Here is a 27521-nt window from a genome sequence, read left to right on the forward strand (position 1 = left end):
ACAAGCATTCGGACCTGTAGGTCAGGCTGCAGCAGCTTCAGCTGAGCACAGACTAAGGCTGCCTCAGTTTTCCACAGCCAGCCCCAGCTGCAAACAGCTGGAATCAGCCAGTGTGCAGCTCTCACCTGCTCAAAGGAAAGACTAAAGTCCAGATCCTCTGCTGGAGCTCCTTATTGTCAACTCAACTTTTTCCCAGCTGCACTTAAAAAAGCTGCTCAAGCATTCACAGTAGCAAAACTGAATTCTCCTGCTTCCTATTTTCATAGGAAAATGGGAAAATTGTTCCCCATTTAGTTTATTCCTGCACTGACTTTGGAACTGAACAGAAGGGGATATTTCATAAATAAGCTTAGACATTGTTTCAGGCAACCTGAAGCTGCTTAGTCCTTTATGTTACAGTGAATAACTACTTTTATTTAGAGGGACTTGTTGCAAGTCAAGTCTCATTTTAAAACAAGACAACTGAACTGTATTTTAAATTCCCAAATTACATTCAGATCTAAATTAGCATTATTCAGCATTTAACTGGTAAAACTTCAGCAGTACAGTTGCCCTACTTGCATATCAGATCCAACAAATGCACAAAAGCCAGTTTGTCTTCTGATATGCACGCAGGGAGCTAACTTAGGTACTAAAATGCCATACCAAATTCAGTATTCCACCTGGAATATTTTGCTAAGAGGTTAGGTACGTTAGAATAAAATGTCAAGTCAGTCAAGTTCCACAACACTTCATGTCTTCGGAGTGTTCTGCGAAAAAGGTATGTGAGGTTAAGATCAGCCTCAACAAATCACCACACCAGCACGAGTGATTGCTTTTGCTGCTCAGGTGAGCTCAGGCACCCGTGAGCAGCACTCGAAACAGAGCCAACATTTAATTCACAGAACTTGGATCATTCAGAGCTTGCCATTAATGTTATGCTTTCAAAAGTCATCTTCTGTTCATGGTGGGAGGGAGAACACTAACTTTCCCATGTTGAAATGGTTTGACCAGGACAGTTAAAAATTGCAAAGCAGAAGACAAAAGCTCATAGGTGGGAGAGAAAAAAAGGGGCATGGACACACACCCTCAAAAGTACCATTTCCTTCTGATGCAAGTTTAGGTGCACAAATGGAATGTACTCATCTTAAATCCTGGAAGGAAACTAATCTGTGAAGAGGAGGAAAACAAAACATTTAAATTGATAGTGTGCACTAGCCTTTGTCCATCAAATCAGTGTATCAAAACATGCTTTGTAATTAAGTCTTAGCACATTCACAGTTTAAAACACAGTAGACTTTTGTGCATTTGACCGAATTCCAGTCTCTGTTCATATGTGTAGTTTGATACAGGTCAGTTAAAATACTGAACTAGATTTTACTTTAAAAATGGACACTGTTTAAGCATCGCATACTAGTTACTATCCTGCTTAAATAAAAAAAATAAAATCACAAGACAAAACTGTGGAAGAAAACAGACTCTGAAGTAGCAAAAATTCAAAATGTTAAAGGCAGATGTAAATTCACGTCCTCCACTTGCAAACTTCAACCACAGTTAAAAAACTATACAACAAATTCACCATTTCCCACCCCAGGTGTGCACCCTCAGGAGCAGCATGTTTTGTATATACTTACTGTGAAGTTGTACCTATTGGGGGTGTTTCATGAGCCATCTAAGCCCATCAAATTATTTTAAAAATCAATTGGGAAGGATATGAACGCTCCTGAAAGGGTTTGGTGTAATGTACCAAAGTATGCCAGGGACCTTCTCTCAAACCTGAAGATTCAAATTAAACACTTGACAAATGATCACAGTTCAGCCATAAACACAACAACATTTTTGCTTGGCATGCTACAGCAGAAACTTTATTCAGTTCATTTTGAAATTATTTGCAACCAAAATTTATTTTTGTAAACTCACAGAAATAAGCTTTAACATATAGGCTGTATACAACTCAAATACAGGTAATACTTTTAGCAATAACTTACAGATACAAACTAATGATAAACTACAATTTCACAAAGAATTGTAAACATTTTGCACAATTGTCAGTCCTTTCTTTTAGGCAAAGTGCTCTTTTGATGACAAATAAATTAACACACACATAACTAGAGCAGACTACTTCCAGACAATACAAAAAGGTGTTTCATAAGGCTTGTAAACAATGTAATATTTATGCAGAATTCATAAAAGTGTCTTTCAGGCTAAATATACTTACATACCTGGGCAGCAAAAATGATCTTGAAAATGCTTTAGATGTTAAATAAAAAGTTAACATTAATATCTTTCCAATGATATTTTTAATACACAATAAATGACTTCTGGTTACGTCCTTAATAGCTTATATCCCTGCCAGAAGGAATTAGGTGTGACTGAGTGGCAGCTGTGTCATGGAATGAGGGAGCAAAGGCTGGAGTCCAAGAGCTGTAGGTGAGTGAGCTGCAAAACCAGAAATATTGACCAGTCAGCTTCATCAGACATAGAAAGAGATGACAAGTAGTAAATCGCACTGGGTAACAGTAGTTCCCTGGTCCCAAAACCCTGCAGCGCACTCCCTTCTTCCTCCAGCACCCACACTCCACCACAGCCCCACACACCCGGCTCAGTCTGGGTCTGCTCCCAGACCTTCAGCACCTCTCCTCACCACAAATGTGAGCCAAAGTTGTTGACTTGGTGGGTCACAAGACACACAATGACCAGAACAGACTTTTGACCACCAGGGTCCCACCACCACCACCACATGCATTACTGTGAGGGAAGCTGCAGTTTTTGGTGAAGCTGCTGGATTGAACCTCTGGGTAAGAGCCAGCTTGGTAAATAGTAAATTATGTATTTTTTTTTTTTTTTTTTTAAGTGGCATGGATGTCTTTAAAAGGGTTTGATTTCTTATTACTAGTATTCAAAGTCTGGAGGGAGCACAAGAAGTGGTCTTCACACCCAGACCTTCAGTGAAGGGCCACTGCTTGAGGAGGCACACTTCTTGGGAGATGTAGAGAACACAGACACCATTAAGATATTCTCTTACAATCATAAAATTAAAAATCCATTAAGATTATTTAACCTATACTTGGTAACTGTTCTTGCCAGAGTCAATAACGATTTTACTTGAACATGCAAGGCTGTTGTACCCACCATCCATATAGCTGTGCAGAGCAGTCAGCATGGTCCCGTCCTGGGGTACGTAGGCAGAGTAAGCCATTTCTTCTAACATGGGTGGAGACAGCCTGGAGGGCTGAACTGCTGTGACAGGAGCAGTAGATGAATGATTAGGACTAACATGTTTCTTGTGGCGTGCTCTGCAATTTTGAAACCACACCTGAAAAGGGGGGAAAATTTACATCGTGTTGATAGATTGCAATCTGTTTCAACATTAGCATAATAAAACCCTCAGAGTTCTAACTTGGGCTGGATTCAGTTAGTTCAGCCCTTAACATAACAGTTCAGATGAAGTGTTAATTCTGAGTCTATGTGGTGCCTCCAGCCCATGGGGACATGCAGGGCGAGGGGCTGTGAGCCCCTGGGAGCAGCATCTCCCTGGGCATGGAGCAGACACAGACACCCCATGCCTGGACACCGCTGACAGCCAAACACATTTTTCACAGGATACCCACTGTTTACATTGAGAAGTGTACAAGCTTCCTTTTTTTTCTTTTAATTTAGGGCCTTATGACAGCTGCCAGACACCTCATTTCTACATAAACACTGTCAATCTTACAGGCTAGAATGAGCTAAGGGAACCACAAAGTTATTTTTATTTATATAAACATATAAGTATATAATTTGTAGTATATAAAAATCCATCTTAATGCATAAAAAGAGCATGCACGTAATGTTTGCTGAGAGACATCCTCAAGCAAAGATTCTAAGTTTGTGATTCTCTCAGTTTTGGATGGCATGGGTATGTATTTCAACTCTGTTCTCCAGAATAGATCACTAGATATTCACTTACTCCTAACATGTCAGGCTGCAAAGCCATTTTTTAAAAGAGTGGTGGTATTAAAAACAGACTATTAAAGTCAGAATTTTTTTCTTTAGAAAACCCTAGTGCCAATTTCTATACTTCTAAGGATGACAAGTTTTTTTCCTGGAAGATTATTAATCCTCCACACGAAGTGTCAGAGGAATACAGCAAGTTTTCCAATTAACACGTTTATTCTAGACCTGTTTTTGACTAAGGATGTTGTCTAAAGTTGTGATAAAATTTCCAGATTAGATCTTTTTCCATCTCACAATAACTACACGAAGAGAATTAAGCCTTTCCAATGGATGAGTACCCAGCTTCGTTAGTCAAGTAACGTGCACAGTTACCTGTATAACACGCCTGCTCAAGCCTGTTCTTTCTGCCAGTTTCTGAAGCGTTTGTGCATCTGGGTTGTTGTCCTGAGCAAACTGTGCTTGCATAACCTGAGAAGGCAAGATGGGAGATGGCAGTTTGCGCACAGCCCTAGAGCAGCAGAGACTCCTCTCACATCGTGGTCCTGCTCCTGGTCTGTTTTCAGGGAGCTGTTGTAATCACCAGTCCACAGACAGTCCCAAATACATTGAAGGAAAAAAAAAAATCCACAAAGCCAAAACACAAGCCCCTTATTATGCTTAACTGAGCTGAGACATTTACCAGAAATAAAATAAATGAATTCTGCTTGGCAGTAGTAAAAAATGGAGGTGCCATTATGATTTAAACAGCCTGTGCGAGAAAAGGCCCCGCAACATGATTCAAACATGCTTTATAAAGAGAACAGCAGAGCACAGCACGCAGTGCAAGGAGGGAATGAGCTCTGATCCACCACTGAACCTGTTGGTTATATGAACACCTTGTGTTATGTGGGCAGCTTGATCCTCTTTTGCAGCTGCACTTTGTGCCTCATCTACCTCCAACCAACCTGCAGAACATGGACGCTTCCCCTTGGCTGACCTGCACTACACAGTTGTTTTTACAGAAAAAATTTACTAATATATTTACAGAAAACTAAAGTGAACACTTATCATTAGGATATGAGTTGCATTTTTAGAGGAAGTAGATATCAACTTGGCCTGCATTCTGAACAGTTTTAGAGTCTGTAGGAACTCACTTTTTTTAAGAAAGGCTTTATGGGTTTCTACAGAGTATCTTCAGCAACTTAGTAGTTTCTAATTTCTGGGTTTTGACCATTGATGGTCTGCAAATTTTGCCTGGCTCATCTTTGAAGATTCAGACTCCTTCTCTCCACATTCAGAAACAGTGAAACTACATACTGTCCTACTGTATCATGCAAAGACATCAGAAAGCATGGACACCCTTTTGTGCAAGTCCTTCATGAGGTGTGTCACCATGTGCTGACACTCGGACAGGCACTTACCCCTCTGAGGCTTCTCCTGCTGGAACTTTTATACCAGCAACAAGGACGGGCACAGAGATATGCACTGAGCAAATAACAAGGGCCATCAAATAAGATGCCCCAAGACCTCAAACAGCTGCTGAAGTAGGTTACCATCAATTTACAACAGGGAAGGAGGGGAACATGGAAGTTTCAGTGACAGCAAATGGGAAGAAGCCCTGAATTCCATTCCTACCCTGATGGCCGGGACTATGCCCCCTTCAGCTACTGCTGGAAAAAAGTTCCCTTTTGCAGAAGTTTGACTTTGATGTCCATTGCCCTTGCTCTGTGCCCTTACCAGATTATTGCTAACATGCTTGGTTTGTGTTAACAACACATTCTGTCTCCAGCCATGGTCGAAATAGCAAACTAAGCTTTGAACAGCCACATGCCATGTTACATAGCACTGCTTAAATGCCTCGATGTGTTACTACATCCCAACTTAAGCTTTTCTCAACTGCTTTCACCACAAACAAAAATAGAGCAAGCCAACAGATCAAAACTCAGGCTAAGAGTGGAAAACAAATTATGTAGTGGCCATGTGTGACCAGAAATTCAAAGACTGGCAGCGGGGGTGCAGAGCTAGGATTAGGCAGAAAGCTGCAGCTTCCTTCTCTTTACAACAGGTTAAAACCTCTAAATCTGGTCTCACCACTACCCTTCCATGGGCAGCTGGCCCTAGTCAGGGTGTTCTTCCCCAGAAAGCTGATTTAATGAAGTGGTGATCCGGAGGGTGCAATAATTCCTATTCGAGCTAAGCCTTGCCGAAGTGGCAGCACAACAAGAAGCCTGGAAAGCCACACAGATGCAGGCAATCCCCCCCTCTTCAGGACAGGCTTCCATCTGGCACTTCCAGACTCCCTACATGTCCCTCTTCCATCAGTCCTGGCCATGGGAAGGAGCAGAACTGAGCCAGTATAAGGGAACATTGGAAAAACATACTGCAACGACACATGTTCAAGAACAAATCGGACGGTACATGAATTGCTGCCAAGTACTTCAAATGCGCTTTTCCTGCATTACACTCCAGCCAGCTCTATGAAGTGCAGGTTTTTATCCGCCCCCATTCCCCCCTAAAATGTAGCATTAAATACTGAAGCTAGGTTTTGAAATACAACACCCAGACTATAATGACTTTAGTATACTTTTAACAGATAAACCTCAAAGACACTTTGAGGAAATCAGCACGTGAAGCATTTTGGAAGGGGTGGGAGACGAAAAAGAAGGAAAGCAAAGGTGAGTCCCTGTTGATAGTCTCTCTCCCTGGTGTACACAAGTGTAGTCAAAACTATAACATATGATCTAAAAAGCAAGTATTGAGGACAGCCATCTTAGGAGGAGAAAGGGAAAAATCAGTAAGTGTGCAACTATTCCCATCTTCTCTATAAACCAAAGCAACACAAGAAACAGTCATTGCCAGGAGTCAGCCTGCATTCATGTCAATATTAACAGGAGCCCACAACACTTACCTGTTCTGAGAACACAATTTTTTGCAGCCCTTATTGTGCATTACAATAAAATTCAAAGTCCCACCCCGTTAATGTCTTGAAATCACACACAGCACCCATCTTTAGAACAACTCTTCACATTACATAATTCCAGAAATATTTTGTCTTTATTATGTGTAGCGATATAAATGCCTGATTAAATAGATTTCACTGAGCAATCAAAATAGAACAACCTTTTTGTTTCCACTCTGCAGAATTACTGTCTGCCCCCAGGGAAATAAAAAACTTGAAGAGTAACTATTTCATATTAAACTGCTGAAGCTAACAAACAATTCCAGAAACATGCTGTGTCTTGATAGTTTATGAAATAGTATAAAGCACACAAGCTTTTTCTTTCCCCCCACATGCATCCAATTTCCTATCAGTTCAGCACCCTTGTCCTGCATAAACCTGAACTATGCAAGTTTTTATCGCTGCCTCTACCTGGAGTTGATCTGCTGTGAAGCTGGTCCGAGCTCTTTTTGCTGGTTTTGGATGATTAACGTCTTGTTCTGTTAGCAACGCTCCTTCCACACTAATCCCATTACCTGAAGCGTTAAAAAGAAAACAATGTCTGCTAAATATTCAAAACAATGTTATTTGTAAGTCAGACTGTCCTCCAACAATGACCAACAGTACCTGACCAGCTGAATTTCTGCTTTAAAAAGGCCACATTCTGTTCCAAGTTAAACTCATCTGGCGCTATTACCCATTATGCCCCAAGTGACTCCCTTGCAAGTGAGGGTAGGAATAGATCCCGCATATTGTATCAACTAGATATGCTCTTGCTTTCTTTTCCTTAGGACAGAAAACAAGTTATACAAACTTAAAAAAAATTAAAACATCCAATAATTTGCACATTATTTTAATTCAAGAACCTGTGCTTCCAGCCCTAGTAAAGCTAAGTAATTACCTCTTAATAAGGAAGATGAAATAAACCCCAACAATTTAATTAAAACTAAACCACAAACATAGTTCTTAACAAAAGCAGCATGTTACCATTTTCAACTTCTCTTTTCAGGTTGTCCAACATGCAGTCGTAATGCACCCTGCAGAGCACCTTCTCCTCCACCAGCGCGAACTCCTCGCCAGTGGACAGCTGTCTCTTGCAGGAGAAGCAGGCGAAACACGCCAGGTGGTACACGTTGCCCTTGGCCCTGCGCACCCAGTCCGTGGCATGGATGTGGCGGCCGCAGCGCGCACAGCGGGTGCCGTACCGCCTGTGGAGGGGACACAGGGACACTGGGGACACCATGTTTGGGACAGAAGAGGGGCCAGGGCAGCGCAGCCCAGACCTGGGCAAGGAGGGGACAGAGTACCCCTGCTTTTATCGCAATAAAGTCAGCAAGTTTGTAGCCAATAGCAAGACCACTATTGACCTACGGAAGTTAATATTTCCATAAGGCAAAGAGTAAAACTGAAGCATCTTAACTGCTACATGCTTTCCTTTTGTAAAGAGAAGTACTCTCTAAAAAGCTGAGAGTGGGAGATGGAAACAGCTGACTTTGCATTCAGAATTCTCCCAATTATTCAAACATATTTCACATTACTCCAGCAGTAGTCTGAATTATTACATTTAGCTACATCATCCTTCACTAATCATTCAGTCCCCTCCAGCAGCAGAAGGGGAAAACCTGTATCTTCATAGTTATTTCCTTAATTACCACCACATTATGATTTTAAAAGAAATTCAAATATCTGCAAGTATTTACATTACTACAGTAGAATATTTCTCTTTGAAGAGGAAACTAGCCACCAAGATATGTTGATTATGGAGATAACAATTTGTCCTGAAAATCTTTGCAGACTCAAAAGTTCTTTTTTTGAAGTCCCAGAAACCTTTATTTTTCCAGAAGTTCACAATGCTCAGCCTGCCTCCTCCCTTTCTTTCTGTGTCAAAACTCACTCGCTGGGTGTAATCCATCTACTACACGGGTGAGAATCTCACAAATAGTTCAATCTGGGGAAGTACCAGCAGTCACAACAAAATTAACAGCAACATTTTTTTTGCTGCTTTCTGTACCAAAGATTTTGTATCATGAGTACTTTCAATGCCAGTAGGAACACATAATATTTCTCCTTACAGGCTTAGACCTTAATCTTGAATAATTGTTCATGTTCTAAACCAAACTGATCACAGAAATGTATAACCATTGAAAGCTACTTTTAAAGATTACAGGATTTGTCCTGGGTTGTTTTTGTAGTTCCATGTGATACACCTTAAGCCTCATACCAGCGCAATGCTAGACCAAACTGAATATAACATCAACACCACCTTGTATTCTCAATCAACATTATCTAAGGGTGATTCTTTGCACATACAATAGCTTGATGACCTTAACTGTGGTAACTTCCCTGACTTGCCTTTTTCCCCTTCCCCTGTGCATACACAAGTAAACTATTATATAAAGGCAGCAGCTACACATAATACGAGAGGGGCAGAGGGGGAGACTCAGGGTAGTTACATCAGACAGACTTGGGGTTTCTCAAGTCCCTTTGCGAGAAACGTCAGGGTTTAACTACTGAAAATAAACCTAGCAAGTAAAAAACAAAGAGCCTAAGTGTGCATTTTAGATGCAGCTTAAGTGAAAAGTAATGAGCAATTGTAACATGTTATCTAATAAAATCATATTCCAGTTACAATATACCTGAAATAATCAAGTTTGCAGAAAATATCTTTATCTTTGATGTAACAGCTCGTATGCCTTCCTAGAGATGTTCTGCAAACGCTGCATGAGAGACAACGCACGTGCCAGCAGAGGTCATTTACCTGAAAAAACACAGAAGAAAAATACCCCTCAGTGTTTGTGCTACCAAGACTATATTTACAAAGCTACCAATATTATATTTCATATTTACAAAGCCTATTTTTTTTCCCATCCGTACCCAGAGCTGCCTGACAGAAAAGGACCTGGGGGTATTGATTGACAGTGGCTGAACATGAGCCAGCATGTGCCCAGGTGGCCAAAAAGACCCAGAGCATTGTGGGCTGGTATGAGGAATAGTGTAGCCAGCAGGACCAGAGAAGTGATTGTGCCACTGTACTTGGCGCTGGTGGGGCTACACCTTGAATATTGTCTTCTTCAGTTTGGGACCCCTCATCATAAGAAGGACATTGAAATACTAGAGAGAGTGCAGAGGGGGGCAACCATCCCTGAAGGGGTTTTAAAGACATTTAGACAAGGCTCTTAGGGACGTGGGTTAGGGCTAGAATTAGGTTATGGTTGGACTTGATGATCCTGAGGGTCTTTTCCAACTGAAATGATTCTATACAGACAAGGCCAAAAATTACACAATGATGATTCACGGAAAATTTATCTTCAAGGCAAAACATTTTTCCTATAGAACTGCATGTCATATTAAGGGTTAAGTAATTTGATGGAGGTCTTCAGAATAAGCTTTCTTGGTTTTGTAATTAAAAGCACTAGAAGAGGAAGCAAGAGATTCAGGTTGCACATAGATATTTTCTGCCCAGTTCTGTTCTCATAGCATTAGAGTAATAGAGCAAGATTTGGCCTCATCTGACCTTGGGAAGGCAGCTAAGTTACATACTTTTATTTCCAAGTCTGTAAAAAGCCCTGCCTAACAAAGAACAAACTTTGCAAAGTGATTTGAAATTTTAAAATGTGAGTATTGAAGCAGAAAAAAGAGAAAGTCCATCAAATAGAACACACCATGAACCACTTCTTAATTTGCCAGGTTTCGTTGAAGCGAAGTTAGTGAATGGACTGAGAGTTTCAAAATATCAGCAGTTGTTTTAATAGCAAATTCTACAATTTTTTTAAAATGTAATATTCATCATGAAACTAGACAGTCATGGAAAGCAGTAGAAATCAGCAGTTTTGAAAACCCACATATAATTTTGGGGCAAATAAATTGAGTGCAATTATTTTCATTTCTTCATTGCTACAAAGAGAACTCTGACATGCAGACATTGTGCATCACACATCAGCCAAAAAAATTATTTGAAAACCCGAGACTCCCAGTGACTGTAAAATCTAAGTAATAACCCTCTGAATAATCCCATGCCACAGAGGAAGAATTCTGGAAACTAAAGAATGAGTAAGTTTAATTTTTTTTTCCTGAGTCAATTTCTCATCTCATGCCAAGCAGCCCATAATATTGCCTATGGCAAAACAGCAGATTTGAGATAATCCAGGATGTGCCTTTCATCAGAACACTGCCAGACAAATCACAGAGCCAGTGCGGTACCGACTCCGCCGCTCCCGCTGGAATTGCCGTTTCAGCCGTTCCTCGGTCCCACCAGCACCGTCTGCGGTTGCCCAACACTCTCCCAGCTCTCGCCCTTGTTGGCAGCCGCCTTCCCATACACTGACAAGGTTACACACGGCGTAATGTGAAACTGTTGATAACAGCTGTCACCAAACTGATCCTCTCGGGTATTTCTTAAGAGGCTGCAGTGTAGGCAGAGCCAGCAGCGGCACTCGGGCCGGACCGGGCGGCCCCCCCCGAACGCTCCCGCACCGTGACCCGCACCGCCAGGCTGCTCTGCGAGCGGGAGCGACAGCCCAGCCACGCACAGTTCATTTCCCGCCCGCCCTTCGGGGGTTCGTTCTCTGCTCCCTTCATCAGCAGCTTGGATATTTGTCCCACTCGATGCCGTCCATCTACACTCGTTAATTTAGAGAGTTGGAGGACATACTGCCGGTGATCGGGAATACACCAGTTCACCAGCACAGATTCCTTTCTCCTGCTTATGCAGAAAGACGTAACAGCTAATTTTAAATTAAGGCTAAATCATTTAGACACGTTTTGCCCCCAGTCACATTATCGCAGTTTTTCAAGACAGGAAACAGCAACGATCGGTAAATAAGCTACCAAAATGTCACGGAGTCAAAGGGACTGGAACAAAGTTCACGTTCGCTCTGCTCCCAGTCCCACTGCACTATGTGTACCAGTCCAGCTTGGTGCAAAGGCGGCAGCCGGGATTTACCAAAACAAAAGCTACGTGGGAGCTCCCCCACACCTGCACCCACTCTGTTCTAAATGAACCCCAGCCCAGCATACACGTTCCTTTGACCTCCTCACCCAACTGAGATTTAAGCAAATGATCTAACAATAACACTGATGCGTTTGCAGCGGCGTTACAGACTTTCACTTTCAGGATACACAATGGCATTATTAAAGGCTGCATCTAATGGAATCAAGTAACTTCTAACATGATTGTCTGATCTGGCTTTTGAAAGGAGGGCAAGATTCTGATCCAGGACAGTTTTAATGGCAATAATACAAAAGGAAAATAGCCCCCCTTCCCAACCATATTAACCCTTTATGTTTAAAGTCACATGGTTTCATTCCTTTCTAAATGATCTTACCCAGCCCTAAATGCTAAGGCTACTCCGCAATCAGACAGCTCGCTTCCTTCACGGACATTACTAGACAACGTTTTACAGGACTAACTGATTTCCAGGTTTCTCAAGAGGCACTTTTTGCTTTGAGATCCACATCACACTAAAAGATTTATTTTAACTAATAACAAACGGGTCATACCACCACAGCTTAACCAGGAGAATAAAGCACAACAAGGAAGTCATCTATGTTCTGAACCATTACTTTTCTTCCCCACTCTCTCCTACAGCACGTCAAGAAAATACAGCCCAGTGCAGAAAAACGTTACCCGAAACGTAAGCAGCAATTCAGTTTTCCTCTAAGGCCCGAATCGCACAGACGTTCCTACAATTAACTTCCCGCTACTATATGCTCCTATTTTTGCAGCAGCCCCGCTGCCAAACCGACAGGCCCGTCGGTTCGGGTGGGAAGGGGCTGAGCCGCGACGGTGCCACCAGATGCCGACAGCGGCGCGGGAAAGAGGCGGGAGAGGAATGCGGGGGCCGGTTCCTCCGAGCCCAGCGTCTCCGCCGGCCGCAGCCGCCCCAGCGGGCTCTCCCCAGGCAGCCCGGGCCCCGCGGCCTCGGCGCAACGGGAGCCGGTCCCGCAGCCCGGCGGGCCTCGCGGGACAAACGCGCCGAGCTGGGCGCTCTTACCTTCAGCAGGTACTTGTCCACGATCTCCAGGCCACAGCTGCTGCACACGCACTTGCTGGGGGCGCAGCCAGAGCCCGAGGCCATGGACCGCGGCGAGGAGGAGGGCGACAGGGCGGCGGAGGAAGAGCAGGAGTCCTCGTCGGCCGCCGCGGGGCTCGCCTGCTGAGGAGCGCACGGAGACCGCGGTCAGCGCTTGCCCACCCCCGGGGAGCTCCGTGCCGCCCGGTCGCCGTTCTACCGGCACCTGTGGGGCCCCACCGCGGAGGGTCACGGCAGGAACCGGAGTTTCTCCGCGGGCCCAAGTGGAAGGGCCGCACCCGGGGCCGCCGAACTGGAGCGGGGAGCGGCCGCCCCTTCGCATCGGGCACCGGCGCCCCGCTCTCCCCGCGCCGCCACCCGCTCCCGGTGCGCTCGCCCGCCACCCCGCGCACCTTCTCCGAGGGGCCGCCGAGCGCGGGCAGATCCTTGTCCTCCAGCCTGCAGACGAACATCGGGTCACTCTTCCAATACATGGCCCTACCCTACCGCATACCAGCGCGGGCGGCGAGGCGGCTCCGGGGACCCCGCGCCAGGTCTCTGCTCTCAGCGCCTGCAAGAAAAAAGTTTTGTTTTCAAGTGGGTGGACCTGCATCGCTGGCCTCACCTCCTGCACAAAACCCGCCTTCTGAGCATGGCGGGAGCGACATCTCAGCCAGCGAGCCCGCGCCGGGGTTTGGGCGGGGGGGCAAGGGGAGAATCCAACAACAACAAAACAGCAACGAAAAAAACCCAAAGGATCCCCCCCGTTTGTGTTCATCGTTTGCCACAGCTTGCCCCCCGCCGTCCCAGTCTAAAGAAAGATCGGAGTTACATCTCTGCATTAGCAAAGAAGAGAAACTCGACGGAAAGAGAGAGTACGTGTGAACAGAAAAGGTTTCTTGACGCTGCTGAAACTCAAAGCCTAAGCGTACTCCTGTAGTTTAGACTCGCAAGTCCTAAATCTGTTTGTGCTGCTTCTACTCTTGCTCGTGCCTCCAAGATCCCGTGATAAAACCTTTCTCATTAAGCTAAAAAAGGAACATCTGAGTTGCTCAAGGGCCGTGGCATTACTCTGGTTCTGAAATCAAGCCTGAAAGCCCACGGATGTTGCTAATTAACATCAGTGCCTTCGGTCGCGCCGTGGACGGAGGGTGCTGGGAGCTGGCCGTCCACAGCTCCCGGAAAACGAAAACGTTTCTTTCAGCGGAGGGGTCCGTAGGTTACTAGCACGCTTTTTCCATGAGTACAGACCTTGCCTGCAGAGTTCCCTCAGACCAAATACTGCTGATGTTCTCGGAACATTTCAGGAGAATAAAACAGCTTGTTCATCGCAGGTGAGGTAAATAACCGGGGTGTCTGCTTCTCTGTGCGTATTTAACAAGCCAGGTGTTTTTAATTAAAGTCGTCGTTATGTTTCCATCTTCCCCCGCTTTGTTTCAGCTCTGCCTGACAATGGATGCAAGACATGTTGCAGAGCCTCAGTAAAAGCAAACTGAGAGAATTGCTCGTACGCTCAGAAATATGTTAAGCTTAATAAAAGGGAATTCTGGTTTTGAGAAGCTGTATGAAAGAAGAGGCCCCATGTTCTTTTCCCCCTGAAAATTACGATCGGTGTTTCATATGTTCTTTTCCCCCTGAAAATTACGATCGGTGTTTCATGTCCCAGGACCCGATACTGCAGGACCGTAACTGAACGAGTGGCGGTGCCGAGCCCCGGCAAATCCGGGACATCCCCAGTCAGTCACTCGTTTGTCCAGCGCTAAAACCTACCTAAACCAGGACAGAACCTCGCATGAATTTAGCCCTAATGTCCCTAACAGCCACTGCCACAGCAAGGCAAGTAGTGCTTTAGATTTTTTTTCTGGCCGCGACAAGGCAGCGCGACCGGCAGCGGGCACGGCGCGGTGGCCCGGTGCTCCAAGAGGCCCCGAGGCGGCGGGTGAACGCGGGACACCGCCCGCCCTCGGACACCCCGGCTCGCCTCCCCGCGCTGGCCCGGAGGCGGCTTTCGGGCATCTCCCGGGCGGGCCCGGGACCGGCCGCGCTGGCTCGGCCCCTCTCTCTCCACGTCCCGCGGCGCCGGAGCGCGGCCAATGCCGCCCCGCGGGGCGGGGGCCCGCAGCCCCGGACCCGTCTGCACGGTTCCTGCGCGGCCACCCGCCTCGGAAGGCGACGGGTCCCCGCTCCGCACAGCGCGGTGCTGCGCCCCGGGGTTAACGGCTCCTCGGCGCGGAGACCCCGTTCCCGGCCCGGGCCGCGCAGAGGGGATTCCCTCGGGTCACAGCTCCCGGCCCGCGGGGGGCTTTACGAGCCGACACGGGCCCGGTCAGCGCGCGTGTCCGTGGGGAGGAGCGCTCGGCCTGGAGCCGCGTCCAGCACCGACTCCACCGGGACCGTGTCAGGTATGGTACTGGAGCCGCCACCTGCCCTAAGCGGCACCACAGAAAACGGGCACCTGACGGGGGGGCTCCAAAGAGATGTGCCGTGGAGGGACCGAGGTCCGAACCGCCGTCAGGAGACCCCCAGATGCGACGAGACCGTTGTACAGCCGGCAGCAGCGTCGAGTTTGTTGCTCGTCCGTCCTTTTCTTTGTGTGTGTGTGTGCTGTCAAAGTATCATTTTAGGGTGTTCTTGAGGGCTTCACAGAGGGCTGCGTATCAGATTTCGATAAAATAACTCCCTTTCTGTATGCATACACCTTTTCCCTCTGAAAAATATAGCCGTAGGAGCCAACAAAGTCAATCCGCGCGTTGATCCCCACGGCGATTGTGAACGCGCAGCAGTAATTCATAAAGCGGGTGTTGGAGGAAAAATAGTTTACGGGAGATTCATCCGTCTTTCTTACTCTTTCCAGAGCCCGGCTCCGCCAGGCGAGCGGGCGGACAGTCGTGGATGACGGGCGGGCACGGACAGGCGGTCCCGGCCGCCCTCCTCTCTCGCGGTCCCCTCCGTCCCCCGCCTGGGCTCGGTCTCCCCGCGGCCGTGCGCTCCCTGCGGCACAGACCCCGCGGCTCTAGGGTGGCGGGGGGGAACGCTGTGGGCACGCTGTCCCCTGGCTGGGTACGGGCCTCGGCCGGTCTCGTCCGGGTCTCCCTGGGGGCTGCGCGGAGCCGTGGGACGGGTCGGCGGCGCCGGGGCCGCGGGAGGGGCAGGAGGACAAGGCGCCCCGAGGACCGGCGCAGAGACGGTCAGGTAGCAGCGCCTGGTTATTGCTATGGCCGGGGGTGCTTCGCAAAGGTTTGCGGTTTTGCCGAGAGAGGCGTTATTCCCGAGAATGGGACAGAAACGCTATAGTGTGTACAGGGGTCGACGTGGAAAGTGCATGGGCTTGGTTATCCAGGCTCCACCCGTGCTTCGCGCTTTTATCACCTGTCTCTCCAAAATCCAGTCTGAATTTCATCGTTTCAATTACACGCCCTCGATATTTCTCTGAGTATTCCCAGTATCGTTTTTGAGGCGATGAAAACACGCAGACACGCGGGTTTTAGGGAATTTCCGATTTCTGAGCACCCTCGTCTCCCTGTCGCTGTCTCCACGCACACCGGAGGGATGCGCGGCTCGGATGCTGCTTTAATCCCGCCACGCGCTCGGCGGGGGACCCCTGGGCGGGGGATTGTCGGCGGGCTCAGCAGGGAGGGACGGGAGGGAAGGGAACCCTGCCGGGGGTCAGGCAGTCCGCCCCGACCTGGTCCTGACGAGGCTGAGAGCGGAGCAGGGGACTCCCGCGGGACCCTCCGACGGGCGGACTGCGCCTGGATCTCATTCCTCTTTCTCATAAGTAATGCAAGTATGTGTGTGGGTGGGAAGGCTAATCAGTTGTACATAGGAGCGATCTCTTAAATATTTGACGGTAAGACATAGCACGAAGAAAGTACTGAGCGCAGAGAAATAGGGTTGGGTGTTGCGTATAGAATTCTTGATCAAAGACTGCACCGTAGTGCAAGTGCGTGTGGCTGGATGGGTCTCTCTGCAGGTTGCTCTAGCGAAACTGGTTCTCCCGTTAAAACACGGTCTGCTGAGAAATCAAAAAACGGCATTGTGGTCAGTTTACGAAAAACGGCACTGAGACCAGGGCCGCGGCAAGCCGGGGCGCCCGCGCCTGGCCAGTCCCGTCGGGCACGGCCGCGGTCGCTGCCCGGGCGAGACATCCGTGCGCCCAGCACCGGAGCCGCTTCCGCGCCCTGCCCGGCCGTGCTCGGGGGGAGCGGCTACCGGTTATCCCCCCCCGCGCCGACCGCCCCTCCGGGGGCGCCGCGTTCGGTGCGGGCCCGGCGGCTGGTGGGCACTGCGGGACCAGCGTTTCGGTCGCGGTGCTCCTCACGGCGGTCAGGGGGGCGGCGGAGACGTGCGGATTCGGCGGCGGAGCTGCCTCCGCACCGCCCCGGCAGCCTCGCCGCTCTCGCGGGCCTGCGGCCCCGCGGCCGGATCCGCCGGGTTCCGCTTCCCGTCCCGCTCTAGGGCTCGGTGGGCAGCGCGGGGGGTTCCCGCTTCAGCGGAGTGGTGCCCTCATTCCGCAGTGTCACCTCCCCGCTCCCTTACGGGCCCGCGGGTCTCCCTGTCCTTCCGGGGTCGGTAAGGGCTGTGACTCTCAGTTTGCTCCTTGTGTAACCACGGGGCCGTGCAGTCGCCTCCTTTGCCAGCAGCTGTCTGGCAGGAGACAGCTGGGAGAGGAGAGCCTGGCAGCCGTTGCCGTACAAAGCTGACCTCCATGCGAGCTCCCCTCTCTCAACCATCTTCTTACACGTTCTTTGGTCTTTGCACACCTGCCAGTATCCAGAGGTTTTCCATCTGCAGACCGTCCTGGGCTGTGGGGGCCTCCGTGGGCTGTGGAAGACAGGCAAGGAAATCAAGCCAGCACGCTGGCTTGCTCCTTGTGCGTTTGCATCCCCACTGGCTCCAGACACTGGTCAAAACTATTTAGTCCTGAATTCTTGGTTTCGGGCTGTTTTAACGAGAAGTAAACGAACCCAGTTTCTTACCAATGACTTGTTTTCCAAATCAGTGCAATGCACTTTTATTGGACCAGGCTGTCTGTCTCTGGTTTGTGGGTCCAGGATCTTCCAAAGCTGCACACATGTGGCTTTTGTTCCTGGCAGTTCCAGTGTGGAGCTCTGTGTTGCTTAATTGTGAATGACCAGATCAGTCAAAGGGAAAAGATTTTATTTCCTAATTGGATTCCTGAGCCAGTGGTTCTCCCACCAACATCCAGAAGCTGATGCTATTTGCCTTTTTTGTTTGTTTTTACTGCAGGAAAAAAATGGGGGCTGGAGGTGGGGGGAGGCAAGGGTAAGAAGGGAATTCGTGGGATGCAGCCCTGCATCTTTTTAGAGCACTGGCCCTCGCACTGCAGGAGGAAGCGCAGGGAGTAATTTCGGCACCCCGGTGTGTAACTGCAATAATTTTGCTTTATTTACTCAGATCTACTTATTTCACCTCTGGTCCTTGCACTATGAACAGAGTATCTGGATGAAATCCGTGTGTATTCGATTAAAGTGTTTGTACCTATGCGTTCCTGAAATCGCAGTGAACACTTTATCTAGAAGCTGACTTTTTAAGCGTCTATGCTAATTGTGTCACGCTGTCATTTGGTTAGGGAAAGTGCTGAGGACAGAGGAAATTGAAGCAGCGATCAAATTATGTAAAAGAGCATTTTGCCCTTAACGTACTGGAGGGCAAAACCAAAATGGAAACCATCATGGGTTGTTTATAAATACATGGCCACAAAACTCGCTGCCTGTTTTCAGTTGTAAGGATGTCCTGTTTTCTGTGAGCATGGTAACTCCATGCTAAAGGGCCTGAAAGGTTCCCCTGAGCTATCATATCTGCCCGCTTAATTCCTTTCACTTCTGTTTACACGATGAATAAACACTATCCTGGCAAAGACCTGGGCCGTCAAATGGGAACGCGTGTGCCGGAGGGGGTGTCCGCCGGAGCCGCAGTAGCTCGAAGGATTTTCAGCGCCTTGGGCCCCGCCGATGAGGACAGGGAGCCAGGGTACGGGGGGCGGGAGTACCGCACGGACCCCCTCCCGGATGGGATTTTGTGAAGCATCCGAAGAGCTGCGGCAGGAGGAGGGCTGGCCCGGGGGAGCGATCTCTGTCTCCCCGCAGGCTGCCCAGCGGCTCCTGTCCCCACTCCGCCGGGGCCATCGAGTTGCGGCCCAGCTGCGGTTGGGGTGTCGCAGACACCCCGGGCAGATGTTGTGGAAACCCTAAACCCTTCTGGGTCCCCAGGAGAAGCCTGTTTCGGGGTGCCCTACTCCTGGTATGGCCGAAGTCCGGCCCCGGTAGGACGCGGTCAGCGTGTCCGCGGTGCTGCGCGCATCTTGCGCGCCGTGCAGTCCCACTTAGCATCAAGAGCGCCCCGGCTCTCGTACGGTCCCGCATTGTCTCCCTCCCGGCGCTCCGATCCGCTCCCCCGCCGGGTTCCGCATTCGCTCTGTCCCTCACCCCCCGCCCCGAGGAGCCCTCGCCGCTGCCCGGCTCGGGAGGGTTCCGCGGCAGCGCTCCCCCTGGACACCTTCGGGCCGGACGGACGACAGAGCCCCGCTCCGGCCGCCGCGGGGGACAGCGAGGGGCCCGGGGCTGCAGACGGGTCCGGCCCGGGGTCCGCGCACCTTCCTGACCAGGGGCCGCCTCGTCCTTTGGCTCAGTGGTGACAAACCTCGGCGAGCAAGGGCTCAGGGCTGGCACAGGTCCCGCACGCCGCCGCTCTGCCTGCGGAGCGGAGCTGCAGAGCACGGAGCTGCTTTTGCCTCCGGCAGGACCCGCTCTTCGGTTTGGGTCACGGCCCGGAATGCTGAGCACAGCTCCGCGAGTTACCCGGCTGACGAATGAAAACTCCCCCACAGCAGATGCTTTTCAGAGAAAAATCATATTCGCTGTCTTGGGATCAAATCTGCCTCTTGCCAATGTCCAGGGCCATGCTCTGGTACACGGGGTGCACAATACAGTCCTCAGTCCTGTCTGCTCATACAGATTCCATGCACTGAGCACATCACAGCCTTTTGAGATGGTCTTGCTGTTGCTGGAAATTTATTCAGGGATTGCTAAGTGGCTGGATTTCAGTTTTTCGGAGCTCTGCTGCAGGCAAGTTCAGGAGACTTCTAAAGTAGTGCTGAGCTTGGTGACAACCAGGAGTTGTACTGCCTCTGACATTTTAGTACTTCTGTCTCCCTAATCACTGGTCACTGTTGAAAATGCTGGGTGTTATACAGAGATCTAAATGACTGTGGTTGCTGTATAAATCAGGTAACAACACTTCTCAGAGCATGTTACAATGGGTACCTCATTGTACTTGGTGGTGGGACTTCTTTTGCTGTACCACTGTGAAAGGCTCTTCTTTGTGATGTGAGTTAAAGGGCAAATTCACTCTGTTTGAGATGTAAGCTTTCAAAGCTTTCTCCAGCTAGTTTGCAATTTTGCATGTTGATTCAATGGTCAGCATGTGTATTAAAATAAAAATATCTGTTAAAAACTGAGCACATTTGGGATTACCTAGCTAGAGATATTTTATTTACTAAGTGGACAAATTGGGAATGGAGCTTGTGAAAAAATGTGATTCGTTCATACCGGATCTGAAAACCACAGCAAGCCTCCAGAAGCAAGATCCCAAATTGCTCCTCACAGGTTACCATTCCTAACATATTTGCATGTGTCTACAAGTAGGGAATAAAGATTTATAATTTTGTGACTGGTGTGTACAAAGTGCTACTGTAATTCTCTGAAACAAAATACATTTCTTTTGAAAGTGCAGAGGCTGCAGGTGTTCAGTGTAGTGTTTTAAGTAGAATTAAGGCATCTTATTCCTTTTCGTGTTTGTCATTTTTACACTGATACGGCTACATTAACTCTTGACTGACACTCATAGAACTAAGTGGGGAAGTTTTACCTGGTGCCAGAGTGATGTTGCCCTAGAGAATGAAGTGCCTGGACAGTGTGTTTCCATTCAGACATTTACTTTCATTGAGTCTAGTACTGGAAAGTGGTCCAGTGCTTCTGGACAGGGGACAAGATAGAAGAAATGTCACATAGGTTTAACACAAGTCCCTTTGGCCACCTCCTCGTTTGAGCAGTTTTCTGAGATTAACTAAACTGTTCACACAGGAAAGCACATGGCCAGGATTTAAAATGTGTCTTTGATCTCTGAGCACACTGTGGCTTTGGGAAGAGGTGCTGTGCTTTGGTACTGTGGCTGTAACTGTTTGGGACCCCAATCCAGTCCTGTTCTGCTGTGGTCAGCAGCACCCCCAGCTGCTGTATCTCTGCTTCTGAAAGGCAGCAAGGAAGTGTTTCACTGAGCATACCTTAAAAAAAAAGAAAAGAAAAGAAGTAACAGAAGAGATGGATTACTCAGGCAGCACATTCAACGGCTGAAATGTGCTGGTTGCACATATAGTGGTCTTGTTCACCTCGCCGCTCTACACAAAAGTGCTTGTCCCCTTTGTGGGGCCCAAGAGTCATTGCACTCTCTATATGATATGCTCAATGCTCTTTGTACTGCACAGCAAAAGTCTGACAGAACATGAATATTTTTACTGCTGATTTAATGATAAACTACTGTTCATTGGTTCAGCTTCAGACTGCAAGAAGGAGAAGAGAGTGACAGAAGAAATCACTGAAGATTTTAAAGGCAACTAACTGTTTGCTTTAATCTGTGCAAACAAACATTCAAAAATGAGTCTGCTCTGGATGGTTACCTGGAAAAAGCTTTACATAAAGCAGCGCTTCACTGCCTAATGTTTTGCTGTTTCTTAGTACCATCTGAATGTTAGTGCTTGAGTGGGAGAAAAATGACTTATATAACTCTAAGAGAGAGGATTTAATGGGATGAAAGAAAATTTAAAATTCCAGGGAGCACTGACTTGCCATCAGGGTTATACAGACCACAATACTAATGCTCTTCTACCGCTGTGTTACCAATACTCAAACATTGAGATCGGCAGCAACCAGCCCCTGATGGCATCGAGCGTCAGGTTTACAACATGAAGGACCCAAGGGGCCCGTGCTCAGCACACTGTGCCACACTCATTCTGTCACAGAGGATGGGGCAGGTCATGCCTTCTGTCTTGCTCTCAGAGCACAGTTATACACAGGAACAGCAAGTTCCAAGTTTTGCAGATCAGTTGAGATCAGATGCTTCCACATAGTGTATTCACCAGGGTTTCTGTTGGTCTTTAGCAAGGTTCAGATGTGTGCGGAGGCTCCATCTGGCCCGTCCAGTGGAGAAAAGAGCTTTTGTCTGTTCCAGGATCATCTGCAGCACTGTTCTCTGCTCAGAGCCCATGGGCCACCTTGGTGCAGGATTTGTCTGATCGTGACCCTCTTTCTGTGGTTTTAGATCTGGAGGTAATATCCAGGCAAAAGCACAAGCTCGTGGATCTGATGTGAAGTGCTTTACAGACCATGATCAGGAATGAAGAAGGAAATAGAATTAGTCCAGGTCAGCGAACAGAAGTGATGCTTTAAATATGTTCTGGCCTACATACCTATGCTTCATTCAATTTAAATTCCCAAATCAAAACAGTTATTTTAGGGAAGCTTTGGAAGAGTAATGGATCCAGTCAAGGGGTGTAACATCTTCCTCTGCAAATGGGATACTGGAGGAATAGGTTATTTTAAGGTTATATGTCTACAATTCACAATACTAATAAACAGTCCTGGGGATAGATTATGTAAACACACGTGCATCTAGGAGCAGGTTTCATAGTCAGTTTTTCACTGTCTGTTCAGGCTCTGCCCTGCAATCTGAAACCGTGGATTCCAGCAGCAGTGTCTCTGCGCCTTATGTGAGAGTTTAACAATCTGCAATGTACATCTGAAAAAAAGTAATTTAGACCTCACACAGGCCTCATCTTAGGCTTACCCTGCTCAGGGTGAAGACAATGAATCTATTGACTTTGATGCGGAGAGGCCTGGGCCCGCTGCCACTGGCACCTGGCACTGTCAGAATGAACAGGTCTGTGCGTAAAGAGCTGGCGGTGCCTCCAGTGGTGGCTCCTGCTTTCTCGCTCACTTGCCTCATAAGTGGGTTTTCATACACTGTGAGGTTTAGCACAATGTCCAGTTCCAGAGTTGAATGGAAAATGTGCTCTAATAGCCAAGACACATTACAGTCGTATTTTCAGGGGTGCTGCGTGCTCTCCTGCCTGCGGGGAGCCAGTACCGGGTGTGCTGGGGGCCTCAGGGGTGCTGAAACTGTGGGTGCTGGACGCCAGCTCTGTGTGCTTGAACACCAGCTTTGTGTGCTCAGACACCAGCTCCGTGTGCTCAGACATCATCTCCGTGTGCTCGAACACCAGCTCTGTGTGCTTGCACATGGGTTTGTCAGGGCTGTGGGTACGTGTGCTGGATCTGCTGGGCAGCAGTGAGCCAGAGTGTGGCCCACGTCCTGTCTGTTTCACGGAGAAGCGGGGTGGGTGTATAATACTGTAGTGTAGATCTAGAAACACGCTTCTTTTATGGTGTGTGTATATATCTGTTTTGCAGATAAATGATGCCTGTTTTACTTGGCTAGGCAAAACTTAGCCTCTGGGATATTCTGAGGCTTTTTGACTTACTCTGTACACAGCAGAGCAGTTTTGAATTAAAACATCCCTCCCAGATTGGCGTCACAGTGATTCAATTTGCTGCGTTTTCAGATAGTTCATACTCTTCTTAATTTTGTCTTTCATTTCCAAGAAAGGCCACTGTAGACAAACGGCTTAGTTCATATAACGTGTTACTTACAGTTTTGGATGCAAAAGCGACTTGTGTATTTAGTGATGACAAGTTCTCTGTTTAAAAATCCAATTGCAGCACTGTTCATGTAACAGTCCTGTGATCCTGGCCTTCAGTCTGAATAATGACCACAAGACTGGTCTTCTCTCTGCAGATTTTAAGTTTCTCCTGGAAGTATACATGTACACAGATGAAATACATATGTTTCTCTGCAAAGGAGTGGTTGTGCTGACATTTTAGATATGCTGAGTGAAAGACTATAATTCATAAATATGGGTTAATGCTTCAAAGCGCAGCAGTGCAGGTATAGGACTTTTAATTTTGTAGTGAAGTTTAGGATTTCAGCCTTTTGTTTTGGAACAGATTTTTGTTTTTTCTACTACATGTCATGTGATCTCAAATTCTAATTAAAAAAAATAACAAAATCAAATTATTTCATTGAAGTATTGATCTTATATTTTACATTTTATTGGACATTAGTTTCAAAACCTGAAAAAAAAAAAAAGTAGAAATATGATGTTTTACTGGAAATGCTTTCTCTTCATCTTTATTTTAAAACTAAGGTTCCTCAAAAGAGACATATTTTTTCCCCAAATTGTTTAACTTCCGACAAGCTGGTGTTCTCTGAGGTACATGTGTTCATCAGAAATTTTCTGACTGCTACTGGTGTAGAGTTATAATTGATTTTGTTTTGAGACAAGGCCCAATTTGAATGTTTCTCTGCAGGTGTGTGGGGTCCAGCAGTGTGGAGGCCGGGTGGGTGCTGATCAGGCAGGAGGGGAGAGGTGGGTGCGATCTGCCTGTGCCTCAGGTGCCTTGCATGAACATAGTTTATTTTTGGGAAATGGTGCCGCCCTTTGGTGAGGAGCTGGTGAGGACTGTTCCGCCACTGCCCACAGTCCTTGGAAAGCCTCAGCTTCAAGGCATTATTGGTCTTGATACAAAGCCAATGGAAATAACTGCGTTACACTTAACAAGTTCTGGAACAAGCACTTATGGAAATGTAATGTCTTATTTATTGCCTTGCTTGATACCAGAGCACCAACAAAGGACAGTTATTCAAATATCTCCAAATTACTGGCTCTTGAGCATCAATCTGCCACTTTTTTTTGGGGGGGGGGGGCATGCAGGGGGCAGTGCTTTTTGGAAGGACAGATGCGTTTTGACCCAGAAGTCAGAACTTAGGCTTTAAGAACTAAAATATACAGAAAAGAGCAGCTCTGAGAGCTTTCAGTCTGTGTGCCACGAGAGATGCCCCCCCTCAGACAAACTCAGCCTGTGCTGCTGCAGAAAGAGAGCCCCTCACCACCTTCCCGCAGCCCTAATGAGTTTAGTCTGCAGGATTTCCTCTGCCGGTGACATTATCAGGAGCAATTACCCTGTGCCGTTACCTGTGGCCAATGAAGGCTGACAGGCCTCCCCTGCTCTCCTCTCCCAGGCTGCCTGTGACTCCCCAAGACAGGAAGGTCTTGTCTGGATGTGACCCTTTGAAGTTTCCCTCACCTCCACCTACCAGCTCTGTGGCTCCAGCGCTGTGGTCCCTGCTCTGTGCGTGGTGGGTGCTGCCAGGGGTGCGCGTGGGCTCTGCCCTGTGGGGTGCCCTTGGGGTCTGCCCCACGGGTCTGCCCCGTGGGAGCCCAGCAGGGGTTGCAGGGGGTCCCCAGTGTCCCTCCTGCCCAGCCCTGGGTGGTCTGGGCTAGCCTGTGGTGAAAAAGGGCTGGAATTGGAAGCAGCTCAGTAAGCCTGATACGTGCTGTGTATTGTGTGTTTGTGTATGTAACTGGTCAATATCTTATAAACTTTCCCACGGTATCAAACAACATCCATCTCAAGGGAGTGGTTTTCCAGCTATTAGGAAAAACAAGTTGTGTGGCATCTGGGTACACAGAGCTATAGCCAAACACCGCTTTGCTATTGAGTCTTTCCCCTTTGCTTTTACTTTTAAACATTCATTGCACGGCTGTATCATTCATCTTGAACATCTTGGAAAGGTTTACCTCAGGAGGGTTTTCTCTGTTTAGGACTCTGCTGGTTTCACTTTATATCTTTTGGTTATGATGTCCACGGCCAGGCATTATTTAGCCTATGTTATGTGACTCGAATGGTTTCAGTTTACGTCCACTTTATCATTCTACATCTCCTATAGAATTACTATACACAGAAATTCAGACCTCTGTACAATTAGATAAAGAAGTAGAACTCTCTGCATGAGCTCCAATGGCACTGTAAATGACACAGGCTTGGTTAAAAATGTCTACCTAGCAAAAAATGGGGAAGCCTTTTTGAAAGGTGGAGTGTCTCAATTTTTGTCTGATAATTTTGGGTAAGAAAAAGGTGATGTTCTGTGGCATCAACACTGGATGGGTGAAAGAAGCTTTAGGAAAACATTCACATTTCACACCTTGTGGCTTCTGTGGTGGGTTCACAGAGACTGCAGGAAGGACTCCCAGGAAAAGGAAACTTTGTCCTGCTTGGTGGGTACCCTGGAGAAATGTCCTTCTCCCTGACCGTAACTTCATCTCACTTGCCTTTCACTCTCTGCGGGGGACACACTGTGCAGGGAAGGATTCTCCCCACCTGCTGGCAGCAGTAAGTCCTGGTACTGCGTTCTCCTCTGGCTCAGATTGCTGGATTGCTGGGAAACTTGTGTCTGTGCTGGAAACGCAGCTCCTGTCCGAGCCCCCTCTGCAGGGAGGTCACTTGGTGCAGGTCCCTGGCGTTAAGGTGGGGAAAGGAGGGTGCAGGGGAACTCCTGCTCCTTGTGGAGCATTCCTGGCCATGGCTGCTGGCTCTGGGGAGCACAGGGCCCTTCCTGCCCCCAGATGAGCGGCCACTGTGAAACCCTGTCTGGGGGACCCGCTGTGGATTTGCATTGCTGTCGCTGCTTCTGACTCCACAGCTTTTCTGGGGCTTCATTAACCCAGTCACTTGATTCACAGCTTGGAGAATGAGGGTGGCTTTCTGTGACTGGGAGGCCTTCATGTAGAGCTTGATCTTGGTGTAATTTTCAGTCAGTTTAGTAATTTTATTGGACCTCAAAGTATTCTGTGGCTGGAGGAAATGCTCTATGTAAAACTCACAGCTTCATCTGGTAGTGATTTGTCATTTACCATGTTTTGGGCTTGCTGCCAGCTCAGCTGTTGCCAAATGGAAGGAAGACAAGGGAATAAAATGATTATCAGGAAAAGGCTTAGAAATGTTGCAAATGAAATAAATGAAGAATAGCTTAAAACTGAGACAAGGATATATATAATCAATCACAAAAATCACGGGCAACATGGGAGTTCAGGTTTCCCCTGGGCTATAGTCCTTTTCACACTGAGAACCTTTCAGTGTTACCCTTCAAACATACGTGATCAAATGGACCACCAGGATAAACCTTCCCGTGAACCTGTAAAACCAGACTGATCTCTATTTTCTGTATCTTTACATGGGCTATCTATTATTAGTGGTTATTATTATTATTATGGGCTATCTATTATTAGTGGCTGTTATTGCACATTTACTCCGTGGTGAGAGCTGAAGGTCAGGGAGGGCAGCCTGTGACTCGAGGAGGACACAGCGGCACGTTTGGGAGGGGGTGCTGTCCCTGCAAGGCTGTTTCGCAGGCTTCGCTGTCACAACGAGCTGTCTGAACCCTGCGGTGGGTTCCCCGTCGGAACACCCAGCACCCGGGATGGTTTGTCAGCGCAGAGCTGGGCTGCTGCGCCCGGGTCCCTCCCGTATTCAGCTCTGACTGCTCTGATCTCGACAACTGGTGCTGGCTGGGAGGGACCCCGTCATTTCAGAAACAGCGTGTACGGGTCTGGGAATCCACTGGTGTCCTTCACCTACTGAATAAGTGAAAAAAGGTTTTCAAATGGGTTGTCTAAATCCATAACTCCTTTGAAAGAGTCTTGAGTTTTAGTTAATGGAAGTTCTGGTTTGAAGGACTGAGCACTACAGGTGAATAATTTGTAT

General features: G+C 47.8%; 1 protein-coding gene across 11 annotated transcripts; it reads right to left on the reverse strand.

The window, feature by feature from the left end:
* Positions 1 to 1815: 1815 nt before the first annotated feature.
* Positions 1816 to 17970, reverse strand: LHX8 (LIM homeobox 8). 11 transcript variants are annotated; one of them, XM_065071896.1, is made up of 9 exons: positions 17823 to 17970; positions 13257 to 13414; positions 12826 to 12987; positions 9469 to 9590; positions 7820 to 8040; positions 7265 to 7368; positions 4288 to 4383; positions 3112 to 3295; positions 1816 to 2418 (listed from the first exon to the last, which is right to left on the reverse strand). In XM_065071896.1, the coding sequence occupies exons 2-9, from the start codon at positions 13335 to 13337 to the stop codon at positions 2342 to 2344; spliced, it is 1047 nt and encodes a 348-aa protein (XP_064927968.1). In that variant the 5' UTR covers positions 13338 to 13414; positions 17823 to 17970; the 3' UTR covers positions 1816 to 2341. The 11 variants fall into 11 exon arrangements, with proteins under 11 accessions (XP_064927968.1, XP_064927972.1, XP_064927967.1 ...); XM_065071900.1 differs by lacking the exon at positions 17823 to 17970 and adding an exon at positions 15299 to 16374 and having other exon boundaries at positions 12826 to 12984; XM_065071895.1 differs by lacking the exon at positions 17823 to 17970 and adding an exon at positions 15299 to 16373.
* Between the last annotated feature and the right edge of the window lie 9551 nt (positions 17971 to 27521).

Source organism: Columba livia, chromosome 8, assembly GCF_036013475.1.
Source record: "Columba livia isolate bColLiv1 breed racing homer chromosome 8, bColLiv1.pat.W.v2, whole genome shotgun sequence".
In the NCBI taxonomy this organism is placed as follows: domain Eukaryota; kingdom Metazoa; phylum Chordata; class Aves; order Columbiformes; family Columbidae; genus Columba; species Columba livia.